General features: G+C 36.9%; 3 protein-coding genes across 3 annotated transcripts; all 3 read left to right on the top strand.

The window, feature by feature from the left end:
- LOC107557508 (aspartate aminotransferase, mitochondrial-like) lies at positions 1-7,468 on the top strand. Its single transcript, XM_016240942.1, has 10 exons — positions 1-159; positions 1,770-1,926; positions 2,344-2,472; positions 2,598-2,657; positions 3,243-3,404; positions 5,252-5,356; positions 5,515-5,665; positions 6,566-6,731; positions 6,812-6,962; positions 7,069-7,468. Exons 1-10 carry the CDS (start codon positions 77-79, stop codon positions 7,189-7,191), a joined length of 1,287 nt encoding a protein of 428 aa, XP_016096428.1. The 5' UTR covers positions 1-76; the 3' UTR covers positions 7,192-7,468.
- Positions 7,469-8,978: 1,510 nt separating this feature from the next.
- Positions 8,979-11,703, top strand: LOC107557494 (putative sodium-coupled neutral amino acid transporter 7). The gene is made up of 4 exons (XM_016240926.1): positions 8,979-9,281; positions 10,267-10,734; positions 10,863-10,916; positions 11,581-11,703. Exons 2-4 carry the CDS (start codon positions 10,471-10,473, stop codon positions 11,701-11,703), a joined length of 441 nt encoding a protein of 146 aa, XP_016096412.1. The 5' UTR covers positions 8,979-9,281; positions 10,267-10,470.
- LOC107557509 (putative sodium-coupled neutral amino acid transporter 7) lies at positions 11,670-16,920 on the top strand. The gene is made up of 12 exons (XM_016240943.1): positions 11,670-12,049; positions 12,178-12,231; positions 13,003-13,147; positions 13,735-13,879; positions 14,023-14,121; positions 14,209-14,266; positions 14,929-15,043; positions 15,150-15,297; positions 15,383-15,422; positions 15,492-15,651; positions 15,754-15,805; positions 16,475-16,920. The coding sequence occupies exons 1-12, from the start codon at positions 11,786-11,788 to the stop codon at positions 16,590-16,592; spliced, it is 1,398 nt and encodes a 465-aa protein (XP_016096429.1). The 5' UTR covers positions 11,670-11,785; the 3' UTR covers positions 16,593-16,920.
- The last annotated feature ends 2,663 nt before the right edge of the window (positions 16,921-19,583 follow it).

Here is a 19,583-nt window from a genome sequence, read left to right as displayed (position 1 = left end):
GCAAACTCGCTGACAGTCGCGAGCCCGTTTCCACTCAGCGCTTCAGCCGACAGCAGCAGCAGCAGCAGCAGCAGCAATGGCTCTCCTCAAAACGTCCAAGTTCATATGCTCTGTTGGGAGTTTGAGGCCGTCTTTGGCTACCCTACCCATTCGAGCCAGGTAAGGGAACTTCAAATAAGTATGCTGTGACTATTTTTAAGAGACTGAATTACTTTCAATTGAAGTTTAATACATGCGGCATGAAAAATGTTTTAGACCCTCTTTAGTCTATCACAATAATATAAATGGGATAAATTCACTTTTACAGTTCACGCCATCAGGTTTTCACGATCCCGCACGCGCAGTCACATCCGTTCACATGGCGTTCATGCTGTGAAAAACACTCCGCAGCTCATCATAATGTCGGTTTCCGAGATATCTGTGGTACAGGCTGACTTTATTATCCTCTTCAAGCCTATTTCTTGCAGCTAATGGATCAGATAGATTTAAATAATGTGCAGCGCATCTCTACCATGATTACTAAACGAATCATCCAGCATCGCTCTGACCTTCATCTTGTATAAGCCAGCATTGCTTTTCGTATTCTGCATTATTTCTTGGTAAGAGCTGTCCGTTACTCTATACTAACGGATATAGGTTAATACCTTGTATCTTGTGCACTGAATAAATGACTCGCTTTCGAAGGCTATCTCACTAGGAGACCGTACGCACAGGTTTCCTGTGCGCTCATTGGGTGAAACGAGCAGGTTGCGCTTTCTGATTGGCCCTGCTGCTTCCGGGTTCTTCCGTCAAGAATCATGGTAGTATGTGTCCTTTTACACCACGTTTGGAGGGCAAAGCAGAGTTGATGATGAATATTCTTTGTTTAGTACATTACGAAGTTTTTCTGAAGTAACACAGCCACTAATGCCACACCAAAAGGCCTCATATCTACGTGTTTGATGGTTAACACAAAAGGTTTTCAAGGCCCACTTCCGTTTTTTAACACTGAGAATAAATTTCTCAGTGGTCACTGCTACTTGCTCATATAAACTGAGCTTTTGTACAGCTTGTGTTTTAATGGTCTTCTAGAGTCTGTAATTTATGCATCAAATAAAAGTAATGTCAGCTCCTAAGTCAAAGTGTTGTATTAAAAAACACTAACACACCTAGAGTAAATAAGCTGTGACACACAAGCTATGCAGTAGGAGGTTTTGCAACTTGATTCCAGAGCTGACCTTTGACGCCACAGGACTGTGCACGACCTCAAATGAATACTTTACTGAACATACAATGATATAGAAGAGCTTACTGATAGTATCATGAATGGCATCAGTAGTTTATGTTGTTGCTTAGCAACAAGGTAGTGACTTAATTGTATTTGTTTGGCTGGAGTATAAGTGTGCAGAAACTCACTTGTGCTTTGAAATGTAGCCATTAATGTGCATGTTTTATTGCAAGGCCTTAATCATTTCTTGAGCATTGGAGGGAAACAAACCAGCTTTTTATGTGGTTGGGAGGATGGATTGTAATGGTCTCTTTTATTTAAGGGAGTTAAATAAAGGATTGAATGGAATAAAAGAAAAGGAAGAAAACCAGTAAAGAACTATAAATTTGGGGTCAAGTTTGTGGATCGTTACCTGCTTTACCGTTCTTGATTGTTTTTTGGGAGCTGGGTGTATAGTGTATTTTCAACATACAGTTTGATCACCACAGGCAAGGCAGAATAGTTGAATTTGATCTCTTTTCTCAGTTGTGTTATGGTCTTCTATTTTTATTTAATTTTTTAGCTCATGGTGGACTGAGGTGCAGATGGGACCCCCTGATCCCATCCTGGGGGTGACAGAGGCTTACAAACGGGACACAAACTCTAAGAAAATGAACCTGGGTGTGGGGGCATACAGGGACGACAATGGCAAGCCATATGTTCTCAGCTGTGTCCGCAAGGTATATACCTTTTCTGTGCCACCACCACACATCTGAACCTTTGCAGAAGAGTTCTACGAGTTAAACCTGGTGACTGCTTTTCAAACTGGTATGATTTGGGGGGGAAATAATGCTTGCAGGGGTGCTCTGTGTAAGATGGATTATTAAGGTCTTAGGGGGCATGTCAGAGATTGACCAATAGTTTTCAAGGGTACAGATGTTTTTGCATTAGGGTTAGTGTGCTCCAGTGGTATTGGCCAAATTCAGGGGGTGGTGTTAACATGTGCTTTTGTTTTTCTCTATTTCTGCAAAGTCACCCTGACTTGAGTGATTTGAGAAGCTCTGTTTAAGCAGTATCCACCAAGTCATCATAAATATTTTGTGAAAAAATGTAGCGAGTATTTATTTATTTTTTTAATGAAGCATGTTTTTGTTTAGGCTGAGGCTCTGATTACCTCTAAGATGCTGGATAAAGAGTATATGCCCATTGGGGGTCTGGGTGACTTTAATAAGGCTTGCGCTGAGCTCGCACTGGGGCCAGACAGTGAGGTTCTTAAAAGCAAGAGGGTGAGTATGTCTCTGTAGTACCTATTGGGTCTTCCTTTTTTTGTATTAACTTTTACACATTTGATTTGTTTTTTATATTAATGTTTATTTAGCATAACACTTAATTTTTTTTCTTTCTCTCTTAGAGCATCACTGTCCAGACAATCTCAGGCACTGGTTCTCTAAGGATTGGAGCCAACTTCCTGGTGTGTATTTCATTCATTCTGTTAATTTCTTCAGCTAAGAAGTTGTGCAGCTGTTTATCATCTCCACCTTGAGAAGAAGGACATTGTCTTTGCCTCATCCAGTAGTATATCTTAGAAGAAGCAAACACAAATATAGCACTTATATGTGACCCTGGAGTCTTAAGTCGCTGGGGTCAAAATTATCGATTTTTCTTTTATGCCAAAAATCATTAGGATATTAATTAAAGATCTTGTTCCATGAAGATATTTAGTAAATTTCCTACCATACATTTATATCAAAACTTAATTTTTGATTAGTAATATGCATTGCTAAGAACTTCATTTGGACAACTTTAAAGGCAATTTTCTCAATATTTTGACTTTTTTTGCACCCTCAGATTCCAGATATTCAAATAGTTGTATCTCTGCCAAATATTGTCCTGTCCTAACAAACCTACATCAATGGAAAGCTTTTTTTTATTCAGCTTTCAGATTAAGTATAAATCTCAATTTTGAAAAATTGACACTTGAGACTGGTTTTGTGGTCCAGGGTCACATATGTCATGCTAATTGTTTACACCTCTTCCTCAACTTTTTCTCCTTTAGACACGGTTCCACACAGTGGCAAGGGATGTATACTTGCCAAAGCCATCCTGGGGGAATCACACCCCTATTTTCCGTGATGCTGGTATGCAGCTGAAAGCGTACCGTTACTATGATCCTGCTACCTGCGGCTTTGACTTTACTGGAGCGCTCGACGACATCTCGGTGAGCTAGCATCACACAGTAAACTTTCCTATACAGTGAAGACTTCAGTTGCAAATTCTACAAAATTTCTCAAAAAATCTAAAAAAATTCATGAAAAAGGTCAATATTTTTTTGTCACTCATTTCAGAAAGTGAAACCCATATATTATATAGATTCATTACACATAGAGTGAAATATTTCAAGCTTTTATTTCTTGAAATTGATGATTATGGCTTACAGATAATGAAAATCCAAAATTCAGTGTCTCAGAAAATTAGAATATTGTGAAAAAGTTCAATATTGGAAAGTCATGGTGTCACACCCTAATCAGCTAATTACCTCAAAACACCTGCAAAGGTTTCCTGAGCCTTTAAATGGTCTCTCAGTCTGGGTCAGTGGGCTACACAATCATGGGGAAGACTGCTGACTTGACAGATGTCCAGAAGACAGTCATTGACACCCTCCACAAGGAGGGTAAGCCACAAAAGTTCATTGCTAAAGAAGCTGGTTGTTCACAGAGTGCTGTATCCAAGCATATTCATAGAAAGTTGAGTGGAAGGAAAAAGTGTGGTGGAAAAAGGTGCACCAGCAAAAATTTGGGGGAGCTTCACAAGGAGTGGACTGAGGCTGGCGTCAGCGCATCAAGAGCCACTACGCACAGACGAATCCTAGACATGGGCTACAAATGTCGCATTCCTTGTCAAGCCACTCCTGAACCAGAGACAACGTCAGAAGCGTCTTACCTAGGCTGTGGAGAAAAAGAACTTGACTGTTGCTCAGTGGTCCAAAGTCCTCTTTTCAGATGAAAGTCAATTTTGCATTTCATTTGGAAATCAAGGTCCCAGAGACTGGAGGAAGAGGGGAGAGGCACAGAAACCATGTTGCTTGAAGTCCAGTGTGAAGTTTCCACAGTCAGTGATGATTTGGGCTGCCATGTCATCTGCTGGTGTTGGTCCACTGTGTTTTCTGAAGTCCACAGTCAACGCAGCCATCTACCAGGAAATTTTAGAGCACTTCATGCTTCCTTCTGCTGACAAGCTTTATGGAGATACTGATTTCATTTTCCAGCAGGACTTGGCACCTGCCCACACTGCCAAAGGTACCAAAAGCTGGTTCAATGACCATGGTGTTACTGTGCTTGATTGGCCTGCAAACTCGCCTGACCTGAAACCCATAGAAAATGTATGGGGTATTGTCAAGAGGAAGATGAGAGACACCAGACCCAACAATACAGATGACCTGAAGGCCGCTATCAAAGCAACCTGGGCTTACATTACACCTGAGCAGTGCCACAGGCTGATTGCCTCCATGCCACGCCACATTGATGCAGTAATTCATGCAAAAGGAAGCCCAACCAAGTATTGAGTGCATAGAAATGAACATACTTTTCAGAAGCCTGAAATTTCTGTTTAAAATATCCTTTTTTTATTGATGTTATGTAATATTCTAATTTTCTGAGACACTGAATTTTGGGTTTTCATTATTTGTAAGCCATAATCATCAAAATTTCAAGAAATAAAGGCTTGAAATATTTCACTCTGTGTAATGAATCTATATAATATATGGGTTTCACTTTCTGAAATGAGTGACAAAAAATATTGACCTTTTTCATGATATTCAATTTTTTTTAGATGTACCTGTATTTTAAACAAATGCTGTTCTTTTGAATTTTTTGGAATTCGTTAAAAAATGTATCACCGTTTCTACAAAAATATTAAGCAACATAACTGTTTTCATCATTGATAATAAGAGATGTTTCTTGAGCACCGATTCAGCATGTTAGAATGATTTCTGAAGGATCATGTGACACTGAACTATGAGTCTGTCTAAGATACATTGAATGATTATCATCTTTTCTTTACCTACAGAAAATTCCAGAGCATAGTGTAATCATGCTCCATGCTTGTGCTCATAACCCCACTGGTGTCGACCCGCGACCAGAGCAGTGGAAGGAGCTCTCGGCTGTCATCAAGGTGTGTGTGTCTGTTGCTGTGATTTTGTTTGTATCCTTCATGCCACCTTCTACATTTCACAGCAAAAATTGTGTTCAGTTGAATTCCTTGAATGAAAAGATACTCCAGACCGTTGACCTGATGTTGCTTGACTATCTTGTTATCCATTCTCTCTGCAGAAGAGGAAACTTCTAGTTTTCTTCGACATGGCCTACCAGGGCTTTGCTAGTGGAGATATTGATCGCGATGCCTGGGCTGTGAGATACTTCATTGAACAGGGCCACAATGTCTTGCTGTCTCAGTCCTTCGCCAAGAACATGGGACTCTATGGTGAGTATATTGTGCCTTTACACTGTAAACCATTTCCTTTTCTTCTTTCCTACCAATATACAGCTCGGATTGGATCTTCATGTATGTGTGTAAATTGCAAAACAACAACAACAATTTTTGCATCTGATACAATTTCACTCATATGTATCTGATATCTGGTCATCTGATCTATGAAGTATTCTGTTGTCCTCTTTATTTTGAATATTTGGTTTTACATTTAATTTTAAAAATACTTTTAGAAATGTAAGTTGTTTTTTTCAGTTACAAATGAATTTAGAAAAAAGATTATCCATACACTGCACACTGGATTATTAATATAACATCAGTGTAATTACTATCAAAGATACAGAGTGTAACTCTTTGAAACACTTAACCAGTCAATAAAGTTTAGCATGGTGTGTCCCTTAAATGCATGCCAGAGGTCAGAAAATCATCTGTTCTTTAGGCTGGACAGACACATCCTGTCCTAATAGCGAAGCAAAAACATATAATGACAATTTAGGCCAGAGAATAAAACAAAAAATGTCCAAAGAAAATAAGTCCATGAACAAAAAGCAATACATACACTACCATTCAGAGGTGTGGGTTCAGTAGGAAGTTATGTTTTGAAAGAAATCAGTAATATTGTAAAATATTATTGCAATTTAACATTTTGTATTTTTATTAATCAAAGTATGATTTTATTTATTCAAATATGATTTATTTCTGTCATGGAAAAGTTTTCTTTGATGAATAGAAAGTTCTAAAGATCAGCAAGAAACAAATATCTTTGATCAATTCAATCCTTGCTGAAGAAAAACTACTAAACCCTAACTTTTGAGTGGTAGTCTTTGGCATGTTCTTTAACTATCTAATAGTTGTTCATACACAACCATAATCATATGACTGTGTTTGTTGTAGGTGAGCGTGTTGGAGGGTTCACAGTGGTGTGTGCTGATGCTGAGGAGGCAAAGAGGGTGGAGTCTCAGCTGAAGATCCTGATTCGCCCCATTTACTCCAACCCACCCATGAATGGTGCACGCATCGCCTCCACGATCCTCAGCACACCAGAGCTGCGTTCTACATGGTGAGACTTGCTTGAATACTACATAAGAACTTGCTTTCATAAAAGTTCATGTCTTTTTTGACATAAATGTATTTCTGTAGGCTGGAGGAGGTGAAGGGTATGGCCGATCGTATCATTAAAATGAGAGAAATGCTGGTAACTAATCTGAAGAAGGAGGGCTCTACTCACAACTGGCAACACGTGATTGACCAAATCGGCATGTTCTGCTTCACTGGACTCAAACCTGAGCAGGTACAACCCTTTGCAAACTCAAAAATTAAAATAATTATGCATATGTATAATTAAATGTTGTAAATTGGTACAAGCGCTAACAGTAGGAGATGCTATTGTGTTTCAGGTGGAGCGTCTGACAAAGGAGTTTTCTGTTTATATGACTAAAGATGGCCGTATCAGCGTTGCCGGTGTGACCTCTGGAAATGTGGGATACCTTGCACATGCCATTCATCAGGTCACTAAGTAGATCAAACTTATGTTGAGACAGAAGATCGGTCTACTGGTCCGGTTTCTGTTAGTCCGCCCCGCTGTTCCTCTTTGGACTCAGATCTTGGCTTCACTTCATTTGGCTGTTTTACTAGGTCAACATGGATCCTGAACATGTTATTTGGGTGTCTAACGGTAACCTTAATTCATCTCACAGGTAATCTTATGGTTCTGTGACTAATAAGCACATTTTTCATCCTGTTAAGATTCTGTATGAACTTTTATTTATTGTGTGAGTGAAGTAAAATTAACAATATTAAAGGTTATTGTGTCCATTTAATTGTTTTTTTATTTTCATTGTTAGGGGACACAACATACGCACTGTAAACCACATTGATACTCAGTAAAATTACAGTACCTTTTTTCTTTAATGAAAATTAATTTCGATTTTTGTACACTTATACAAAAATCTGTCAAAGTGTGTGTCAAAATAGGCTTATTGGAAGTTACCTAGCGGGGACTATTTTCAGGCGCTGCGTAATATCATTGCGCCTGCTGCACCCATAGTACGGCAGCAAAGTTCCTTGATTATTATGCCAGAGTGAGAGTATACAGTGGGGCAAAAAAGTATTTAGTCAGCCACCAATTGTGCAAGTTCTCCCACTTAAAAAGATGAGAGAGGCCTGTAATTTTCATCATAGGTATACCTCAACTATGAGAGACAAAATGAGAAAAGAAAATCACATTGTAGGATTTTTAAAGAATTTATTTGCAAATTATGGTGGAAAATAAGTATTTGGTCAATAACAAAATTTCATCTCAATACTTTGTTATATACACTTTGTTGGCAATGACAGAGGTCGCTATGTAAGATGTTGAGTCAAGTTTTAAATGGGAAAAATATAGAAACTCTTTGGTCATTTGAGCGAGATGCTAACGGTCTAATCACATTCAATGATCTATGCTAAGCTAAGCTAAAAGTGCTACCGCCAGACCCGGAGATCGGCTGAATGGATTCGAAAACGGTAAAACTCAACTGTTTAACTCTAGGGGAGTTGGAAAATCAGCCTATTTTCAAAAATAGTGGAGTGTTCCTTTAAATAACGTTTTAAGAATTTGATTTAAAAGAGTCCGCGCTGTTTAGGTTTCTAATCAAAGTCATATTTTGCCAGCTAATTGATAAACTTACATTTCCCCTAAATTAAAGAAATATATTTATTAGATTTTTTTTTCTTCAATAATTTAGGTAATGGATCATATGGATGAATGGGCAACACGCATTAAACACTACAATTTAAGTTGGGGGAAAAAAGACAGTTCAGCAGTGCTGTAAAAAGAATATAAATAGTATGTATTATGTAAAGAGGAGGAAATTATGCGCTAATGGGATTTTGCACAATGCTACTGCTTTATATTACATGTTTAATTAAAAGGAGTGAATAGAATATCCCTTTTACTTCAAGGAATGTATTAACCTATTCAAAGGAAAAATATAATGGTTTTGTATTATTTGCATTGTTAGAAACAATAAAGAGCTGTTAAATATGGTCTGTTTCTAGGGGTATAGACAGTATAATAATTTAATTATGCATTATAAGAATGCAAAAATATTATTTACACTACATAGTATTGATGGGTTTTAATGCTTTAGAGTTCCTGGAGGTACAAAGGGTATCCAGGTAATATAACTCTTTACAGAAAATAGTCGAAAGGGGCATTACAGATAGAAAAATTACACTTTAAAAGAAAACCGTACCTAGAAAAATAACTAAATTTATTAGAAAATATTATATAATATAGTTTAACTCCAGTTAATCCAGATTCATCCACAACATTGTATGCATGTTGCAAAGTGGAGTCTTATCAGAGATGTCAAATTAGATATTACATGTCTATTATAAAACTCGGCGAATACAGTAGAATCGGCTACATTACCCATAAGCTGAAAGTCATGTGACTGCAGCGCTGCGCAGACCGATCAGTGCATGACATTAAAGTACTCTCGCGGTACTTTGATGTTGTACACTGATCGGAGGCGGCAGCTGCATCTTTATTTCTGTTCCTCACCGAAAAACCTCACACCTGTGCTCTTCGGTACAGTACAGCATCAGCGAAGAACATACACATGAGGTGAGACATCTGCTTTATCACATCTCGTTCGTACAGGGAGAGTTTATTAGCTAAATAAATGCAGTGTTGCTGTTTGAGTCATGGCATGTTTTGCGTCTTTCTGATTTGTTCACCCTCCTGATGCAATGAATAAAGAGAATGAATATGATGGTTATGAAAGAAAGAAGTCTTGCCTAGTAGTGTTTGATCATGACGGTGTCAGTTGACTTGGCATGGTGTTTTGATTGTATCTTGTTAGTGAACCTGATAATTAAGGATAATCCCATTGCATTGTGGTAGTGTCACTGCTATAATGTTGACAAACGTCTTATGTGCGTCCTAGAACATTTAGGATAGGATAAAGATTTCAAGAAGAATTCGATACTCAATAGACTATTGATCAGCTTTTAATCGAGCTGCTCTGAAGATAAGGTTCAGACAATGCTGCATTCTTTCTGCTGTGGACAGCATATTTCATTTACTCATCACTTGTCTCATCAGACTCGTTTTATGATGCTTTAGTCAATTTGTGAAAACATCATTCAGACAAGTAAGTAGCAAACACACTACGGTTCAAAAATAGTTTTGAAGGAAATTAATACTTTTAATCAAAAAGGATGCATTAAATCAAAAGTGACAGTAAAGACATCAGAGAATCCTGAAAAAAATGTAGCACGGTTTCTATAAAAATATGCAGCACAACATTTTTTTAATCAGTCATAATGTTTTTCCACATTGAAATGTTACTTGAACGCCAAATCAGCATATTAGAGTGATTTCTGAAGGATCATGTGACACTGAAGACTGGAGTAAAATTACATTTTAAAATATATTAAAATAGAACATTTTTAATTGTTGTAATATATATGTGCTGAGTAATACAATCATGTCCTGTGAGTTCAAATTTGTCCTAAAATGCAAACCACACTGTCATTTTATGATGCTGATAAACTGTTTGCCAATTTGTGAAAACACCATGTGATATTTCTTCCCTCTTTTTTTGCAGGTGACATTGATCACAAAACACAACATCCTCTCTGTAACTGGATGGACTCTGTGGATGTGCGTTAGTCCCAGGAGTGTGTGTGTGTGTGTGTGCACCTTTCGCCCCTCAATGGTGGCGTCTGACAGCACAAGTGTGTTTGCCTCTACCTTTGCCCTATGGTGTTCTTGTAAGTTTATCTGAGAGTGTGTGAGAAAAGCAAGTGTCATGTCGAGGGCGGACAAGGCGATTAACAGTGAAGCGGGTGACTGGGGATACAGTGAGGATGCTGGAGAAAGGGTATGGCTCTTGCAGAGCCCCAATGTGGACTCCATCCAACCACCTAATCAATCAGACGACAGAAGGGGAGGGGCTTCATCATTCGGGGCTGTTTTTATTGTGGTGAATGCTGCTCTGGGAGCCGGACTTCTTAATTTTCCTGCTGCTTTCAACATGGCTGGAGGCATCACAGCAGGAGTGACCCTTCAGATGGTGAGATGCACTTAAAAACTATTGTAAACAAAACCATACAGCGTTCACTTAAAATAGAGGTGTCTGTTCTTTAAAGTTAAATGTTGTGAAATTCCTAATATGCCTTATTCAACTTTAATCTTTCACAGTGTATGATGGTCTTTATCATCACTGGGCTGGTGATCTTGGCTTATTGTTCTCAGGTAAGCAAATATTTGTGTCAGACACATCAAGAGATATGCACTACCGTTCAGACTTCTTTAAAAATTCAATTCAACAAGGAAGCATTTAATTGTTAAGACATTTAACATTGTTACAAAGGATTTCTATTTTAAATAAATGCTGTTCCTTTTAATTTTCTATTCATCAAAGAATCCTGAAAGAAAATCCCCAAAATATTAAGCAGCATAAATGTTTTTAACATTGATAATAATGAAAACTATTAGAATGATTTCTGAAGGATCATGTGACACTGAAGATGGCTGCTGAAAATTCAACTTTGCCATCACAGGAATAAATCCATTTTAAAATATATTATGACAAAAAACGGTTATTTTAAATAGTAATAATATTTCACAATATTACAGTTTTTATTGTATTTTCGTTTAAACAAATTCAGCATTAGAGACTTCTTGCAAAAACATATTTTTTTTAAATCATACTGAAAGGTAGTGTATTTCTTTTCTTTCCTTTAAAAAGGCACAATGTATTAAATCTTGAAATTAATCATCATATAAGTTACTTTTTATGTATTGACAGCACTAGTTTCCGGTGTTTTAAAAAAAAAAAATTTTTTTAAGTCTGACAATAGGGGACCTCAGAAGTACAAAGGCTGCAATCCATTGCTTTACACTCCACATTTTTTAGGTGAGCAATGAAACAACATATCAGGAGGTGATTCGTGCAGTGTGTGGGAAGGTTCTTGGTGTCGTATGTGAGCTGGCCATTGCTGTATACACCTTTCGCCCCTCAATGGTGGCGTCTGACTGACAGCACAAGTGTGTTTGCCTCTACCTTTGCCCTATGGTGTTCTTGTAAGTTTATCTGAGAGTGTGTGAGAAAAGCAAGTGTCATGTCGAGGGCGGACAAGGCGATTAACAGTGAAGCGGGTGACTGGGGATACAGTGAGGATGCTGGAGAAAGGGTATGGCTCTTGCAGAGCCCCAATGTGGACTCCATCCAACCACCTAATCAATCAGACGACAGAAGGGGAGGGGCTTCATCATTCGGGGCTGTTTTTATTGTGGTGAATGCTGCTCTGGGAGCCGGACTTCTTAATTTTCCTGCTGCTTTCAACATGGCTGGAGGCATCACAGCAGGAGTGACCCTTCAGATGGTGAGATGCACTTAAAAACTATTGTAAACAAAACCATACAGCGTTCACTTAAAATAGAGGTGTCTGTTCTTTAAAGTTAAATGTTGTGAAATTCCTAATATGCCTTATTCAACTTTAATCTTTCACAGTGTATGATGGTCTTTATCATCACTGGGCTGGTGATCTTGGCTTATTGTTCTCAGGTAAGCAAATATTTGTGTCAGACACATCAAGAGATATGCACTACCGTTCAGACTTCTTTAAAAATTCAATTCAACAAGGAAGCATTTAATTGTTAAGACATTTAACATTGTTACAAAGGATTTCTATTTTAAATAAATGCTGTTCCTTTTAATTTTCTATTCATCAAAGAATCCTGAAAGAAAATCCCCAAAATATTAAGCAGCATAAATGTTTTTAACATTGATAATAATGAAAACTATTAGAATGATTTCTGAAGGATCATGTGACACTGAAGATGGCTGCTGAAAATTCAACTTTGCCATCACAGGAATAAATCCATTTTAAAATATATTATGACAAAAAACGGTTATTTTAAATAGTAATAATATTTCACAATATTACAGGCTGCAATCCATTGCTTTACACTCCACATTTTTTAGGTGAGCAATGAAACAACATATCAGGAGGTGATTCGTGCAGTGTGTGTTGTTTATTACTATTTATTTATAGTGTTGTATTGTATTTTCGTTTAAACAAATTCAGCATTAGAGACTTCTTGCAAAAACATATTTTTTTTAAATCATACTGAAAGGTAGTGTATTTCTTTTCTTTCCTTTAAAAAGGCACAATGTATTAAATCTTGAAATTAATCATCATATAAGTTACTTTTTATGTATTGACAGCACTAGTTTCCGGTGTTTTTAAAAAAAAAATTTTTTTTAAGTCTGACAATAGGGGACCTCAGAAGTACAAAGGCTGCAATCCATTGCTTTACACTCCACATTTTTTAGGTGAGCAATGAAACAACATATCAGGAGGTGATTCGTGCAGTGTGTGGGAAGGTTCTTGGTGTCGTATGTGAGCTGGCCATTGCTGTATACACATTTGGCACCTGCATAGCCTTCCTTATTATTATTGGAGATCAGTTAGACAAGCGTAAGTATGTTCACATGTGTATATATACAGTGGGGCAAAAAAGTATTTAGTCAGCCACCAATTGTGCAAGTTCTCCCACTTAAAAAGATGAGAGAGGCCTGTAATTTTCATCATAGGTATACCTCAACTATGAGAGACAAAATGAGAAAAAAAATCCAGAAAATCACATTGTAGGATTGTTAAAGAATTAATTGGTAAATTCCTCGGGAAAATAAGTATTTGGTCACCTACAAACAAGCAAGATTTCTGGCTCTCACAGACCTGTAACTTCTTATTTAAGAGGCTCCTCTGTCCTCCACTCATTACCTGTATTAATGGCATCTGTTTGAACTCATTATCAGTATAAAAGACACCTGTCCAAAACCTCAAACAGTCACACTCCAAACTCCACCATGGCCAAGACCAAAGAGCTATCAAAGGACACCAGAAACAAAATTGTAGACCTGCACCAGGCTGGGAAGACTGAATCTGCAATAGGTAAGCAGCTTGGTGTGAAGAAATCAACTGTGGGAGCAATTATTAGAAAATGGAGATATGTCAAAATAGTCTAAAGAGAGTAGTCTTATTTTCTGTCTTTCTTCCTACAGTGATTGGCGCAATAAATCATGAGTCAGAGAAAGCAATTAGTTCGCACTGGTACACAGATCGTAAGTTCACCATCACTTTGACCTCAGTGCTGATCATACTGCCTCTGTCCATACCCAAAGAGATTGGCTTCCAGAAGTATGCCAGGTAAAAACCTCTTGTGTTTTTATTGTTTTATGCAGTGCAGTGTTATGTCACAGCTGTGATTAATGCAAGTGTTTTTGCTTAAAATGTTCCTCAGTATTTGCTGGTTAATTCGTACATGCACATTTGTACTGATTAATCTGTAGCACCCTGAGTGTTATTGGCACATGGTATGTGACGATCATAGTCATTGTCAAATACATCTGGCCCGACAAAGATGTTTCTCCAGGAATCATCCCAGTCAGGTCAGAAGTACATTAAAAATAGTTATTTGAGTTACAAATTACAGAAGAGGTTGTGATCAGTACTATAATGTGATGTTTATTTTTCAGCCCTGCATCCTGGACCGATGTGTTCAATGCCATGCCCACAATCTGCTTTGGTTTCCAGGTTTGTGATCTTTACTATTTTATATATATATATATATATATATATATATATATATAAAAAAGTTTTTTGTTTGTTTTTTAATGTTTTCGAAAGTCTCATATATATATATATATATATATATATATATATATAAAAAAGTTTTTTGTTTGTTTTTTTAATGTTTTCGAAAGTCTCTGCGCACTGAGGCTGCATTTGTTTTTTATAAAATAAAGTAAAAACAAATATAATTAAATATTTTTACAATGTCAAATAACCATTTTGTACTTAAATATATTTTCAAATATAATTTATTTCTTTTGATGGCAGAGCTGAATTTAAAAAAGCCATTACTCCAGTCTTCAGTGTCACATGAAATCATTCTAATATGCTGATCTGGTGCTCGAGAAATATTTCTTATTGTTATCAAAGTTGAATTATTGTTACCTTTTTTTTGTCAGGATTCTTTCTTGAATAGAAAGTTCAAAAGAACAGCATTTCTGTGAAATAGAAATCTTTTGTAACATTATAAATGTCTGTAATGTCACATTTGATCAATCTGATGCATGCTTGCTGTATGAAAATATTCATTAAGGGAGCATATCTTTCTGAGCCAATGACATGTCTGAATTCTCTTCTTTTGAAATCTAGCGACTCGATCATTCTCCTCACTTTTGTTTTCCCAGTGTCATGTCAGCAGCGTTCCTGTTTTCAACAGCATGAAGAAGCCTGAAATCCGGCCTTGGTGGGCAGTTGTTACAGTCAGCATGATCATCTGCCTCTTTGTGTATACAGGCACGGGTGTGGGAGCTTGAATTTGCTGAAATATTCTAATGATAAAGCAGGCAGGGAACAAACCATGCTAATAGGAACTGGTTGTGTTCCGTTTGGGCTTTTTTCTCCACAGGTGTTTGTGGCTTCCTGTCATTTGGCTCAAGCGTAAGCCAGGATGTGTTGATGTCGTATCCATCTAATGACGTTGCGGTGGCCATTGCTCGAGCCTTCATCATCATCTGTGTTGTTACCTCATATCCAATCCTGCACTTCTGTGGAAGGTAACAGGCTTTTGTGGTCTGTAGATGTGTATGAAAGATAGATATCTATAGTCACATTAAAAAAAAGTGTAATTTTGTGCTTCAGGGCAGTGCTGGAAGGTTTGTGGTTGCGTTTTGTAAGGTCCGCGCACCTGGTCCAAGGAAGGTACCCAGTGGCGGATGAAGGTCTCTTGCGTGTTCGGTCTTTTCAGCAGGAGGTGGAGACCGATGTGACCAGGGAACGGAGACGAAGGATACTGCAGACACTCGTCTGGTTTTGTCTCACACTGATTCTTGCTCTCTTCATTCCTGATATAGGACGAGTCATTTCACTAATTGGGGGTTTGGCTGCATGCTTCATTTTTGTTTTTCCAGGTATTAAAATTAAAAGGTTCTCAGACTGTACTTTGGCTTGTATCCCTTTAAATTTTGGTTCCAAACAGTGACCGCAGTTATTTTTGTAATGTTTGTCTGTAGGGTTGTGCTTGATTCAGGCAAAGCTTTCAGAGCACGATGTCAGATCAACCAGGTAAACGTCATTACTCATTAAAGGGAAAGTTCACCCAAAAATAATCATTAATGAATCACCCTATTTGTGTTCATGTTTGAAACGCAAAGGAAGAGATTTTTAATGAAACTTGAGAGATTTCTGTCTTTAAGACCATTTCACCAAAACTTTGATGCTTCAGAAAGTTCATAAGAAGACATTGTAAAAAGTAATCTATATGAAACCAAGTCTCCTGAAGAGACACCATCCACATATAAAGAACATGCATGGAGCACATCAAATATGGTAAACATGGAAATTCAAACATGCTTCCATACTTGATTCATTTTTGAGCTTCTGCTCGATAAATTTTGATCAATGTTTAAATGTGAACAAAACCCTAAATGAAATCTGTTTATCACATAAAGTGATCATGTCTTTTCAGAAGACTTGGATTAAACCGCTCAATTAATACAAATAACATTTACAATGTTTTATGAACTTTTTGAAGTGTCAGTTTTGATGGAATAGACTTTGAATGGAGGGACAGAAATCTCTGGTTGCATTAGAAATATCTGTATTTGTGTTTCGAAGATGAATGAAAGTCTTATGGGTTTGGTTTGGTGAACTATCCCTATAAACAGTATTCAGAAATGCCTAAAGACTTGTGTATTCAGTGATAAAACTGATAACTGAATTATTTCTCTATAGTTGGAATGGAATCGTGGCCTATGGGGTTGTTATGGTTACGATTGGTGCTTTCATCTTTGGCCAGACGACCACAAAGGCCATCTACCAAGATATCATCAATCATGCCAACAGCCAATAGCAGGGGTTGTTGTGACCTCATGAATATTGGGCATGAATATGAACCAGTAGAGACAAACTAAAAACATGAGAATGAAGACTGTTCAAATCACGTCTACCACTGACCTCTATCACGTCTTCAGGAGACTGTTGCAAATTTCTCATATTGTAAAGCGCAGCAGTTCCACAGAAGTTTGTACCTCTTGATGTAGTGGATCACCCACCTGCATGCAGCATCAAGCTCTGTGCTCTGGCTGTTTGTGAATGGAGGACCCCTGTGACAGATACTATACTTCACTATTTTCTGAATGGATATTGACATTGTGTTAAATCCTCCAGTGTTAGATCTTCCAAATATAGTCTCTTTCTTTTGAAATGTCTTTTTTTTGTCCATTCCCTTTTTTAATTTTTATATATTTTAAGAAATTGATTTTATGGAGGCTTTATATACTTGACATTGCAAATGTGGTCAGTGCTCATAAAGTTTACCCTTAGAATCGTATTGCAAACTTTTTTTCTTGATGACTTGCACTGCCAAGCATGTAATTCTACAGTTCCATAAGATCTGAGAAGACTAATAGTGTGTTTGTGTGTGAATACTAACCACTTTCGACCAGAAGTGACAATTATTTAAACTGTATTTCAGAAAATTCTTGATGAATTGTTGTGTTGTTATTGTTTTAGCTACATTTTCTGAATGTGTTTTTCATGAAGTTGTTGCTTAGGCCAGGGTGCAATAATCTCTGATTTCATAAATTCACTGATACTTGGGTGAGTACAACGAAGACTAGATGATGAAATTATTTTGTTTATTTTGATTGGGGAGGGGAGGGGGTGAATGTGAGAATTTCTCTAGTACGTATCTTTGAACCATTCAGTTTACCAACTGAAACCAAACCGTTTAATTGTGTAAGTCACATTGGTGTGCTGGTGACCCTTTTGTACCACATGTTCCAGTTCTGTATTGTGCGTACATCTGAAAATTCCTCATGGATCGCATGGTTTTAAGCAGTAACACTAGAAGCATGTTTGCTTTTCCACAATCATGTATTATTGCTGTTTCAGTGCAATCGCCAAAGGGATGTTCAATGAAAAATCAACAAACTGTTTCTGTGCTCCATTATGATTGATTTTTTTTGTTCTCCAACTGCAAGATGCAGTTAAACACTCATGTGTCCAACTAAAAAAGTACAAAAAATATTTTAATACACAAAGTAAATTGTTGGCTATATAATGAATGCTCAGTTTAAAGTAGTAACATTTAGTATATTTAAAGACACACGCATGTCATTTGGGGCAGGGCCATGCTGGGCATGTCCAAATCTCTTCTGCAACACTTCTTCAGGATCAATACTGTGATGGAAAGAACTCATCCAACTACCAAACTGTTATTTTTTTATTTATTATTTTGTCTAAACATCTTCCCCAGTCACTTTAGATACTTTTGAACTCTTGCTCAAAAATGATAATCAGCACATGCCTAGCACAGTTCTGAACAGTTGAACAGATATAAAAACTAAATGTTATGGCATAACACCCAAACAAGTGTGCTTAATTGCAGAAAAAAGGTGTCCGTTAGTGACGTTCCTTAGAGTTACACAGTTTTTCAGACTTTTGAGCACATTTATCTCAAAATGATGGGGCCTATATACTCACCATGTAGCTATGAGAGAGAGTGACACAGGAATCATTCCTGATCATAAATGTAGGGGTGTAGTTAAAATCAGTCTCAGCCAATGGACTAAAACATACACTGTTTCTGTAGTGACATGAAAATACAGGACACATTTTTTACATAATAGTTTCATAATTTAAAAGGATAATACAAATCTAAAATAATAAAATATATAAAAAATACAAATCAACAAGATACTTAAAAAAAACAATGTAATAAAATGCTAAAATTATTTCAATATCATTTTCATAAGTTGAAATTTAGGAGTTAGTGTTACCTCCCAATTGAAAGTACCCAATAAACGATGATTAAGCTTACTGATATTTAATATATTATTGTGTGTTTCAATAGATAATAGAAGTAGCTTAGTAAACATCTAAGATTTGAATATTTAAATGCTTTTTAAATGTGTTGTTGGTTGTGGGACCGCAGTTTGCACCAATTCTGTAGAATGGCCCATTGTCCATTTTAATTTTCATATAGTGTGCTGTTTTGGTGAACCACATATCTGCGATCAATGTACTGTTTTAAGCTATGAGTGCATCAGTCAATATTACTCTATAACAATTCTTCAAAATTGAGCAAATGTTCAGAAAATGTGGAATTTTAAAATGTGTGTTGAACATTATACCAGTAAAACATGTTTAATTTATTATTCATAAAACCTTTTTAAATCTGGTTTTGTTAATGAGGGTCAGATATTACAGTCTGTCTGCTCTTTCTACACTCAAGCATTTGTTAAATAAATTATCAAGTTATTTTAAAAACGAATTATATTTTATACATAGCCTATATTTGCATGCTCTTCTATTTTTTCTACCTAGCTGATCCAGCCAAGTCATTTGAATGAATCTGCTATGTTATTTGCTATGATGAACCTTAATCTGATCATAATAATTTTCTGAAGGAATAACAAAACAAGAGGTGACAATTATACACAGAGAGACCGGAGGCAAGTTCAAGCACAAACCGGTGTGCACCGTTTTGCTACGGTTTCCGGTTTGAACGACATGTTTCCTGGAAACGGTGTGCAAAGGGGTTTGAGATGTGTTTTCTCTTGTTTGGTGGGTGTGTCAAACATGTCAGCCCAATCAGCAGCAATATGTACAGTATGTAAATCAAGCGGTATTAAAGAGACAGCTCGCACAATGTAATTAACATCCCCAAAAAATTCACAAGAGCAAGTATATTGCTTGCACATGTTTATTTACATTAAAGGCAAAATAACTAAAATAATAAGAGCACACGTATAGATCTGGAACTTCTTTAAGTCTGTCTAAATATAATTTAGTTATTGCAATGTCTTCTATTGTGTGCTAAATACTGATTAATGTAACA

This window comes from Sinocyclocheilus grahami, unplaced genomic scaffold, assembly GCF_001515645.1.
Source record: "Sinocyclocheilus grahami isolate Dianchi unplaced genomic scaffold, SAMN03320097.WGS_v1.1 scaffold605.1, whole genome shotgun sequence".
Lineage (NCBI taxonomy): Eukaryota > Metazoa > Chordata > Actinopteri > Cypriniformes > Cyprinidae > Sinocyclocheilus > Sinocyclocheilus grahami.
This window is presented reverse-complemented; position numbering and strand designations above follow the sequence as displayed.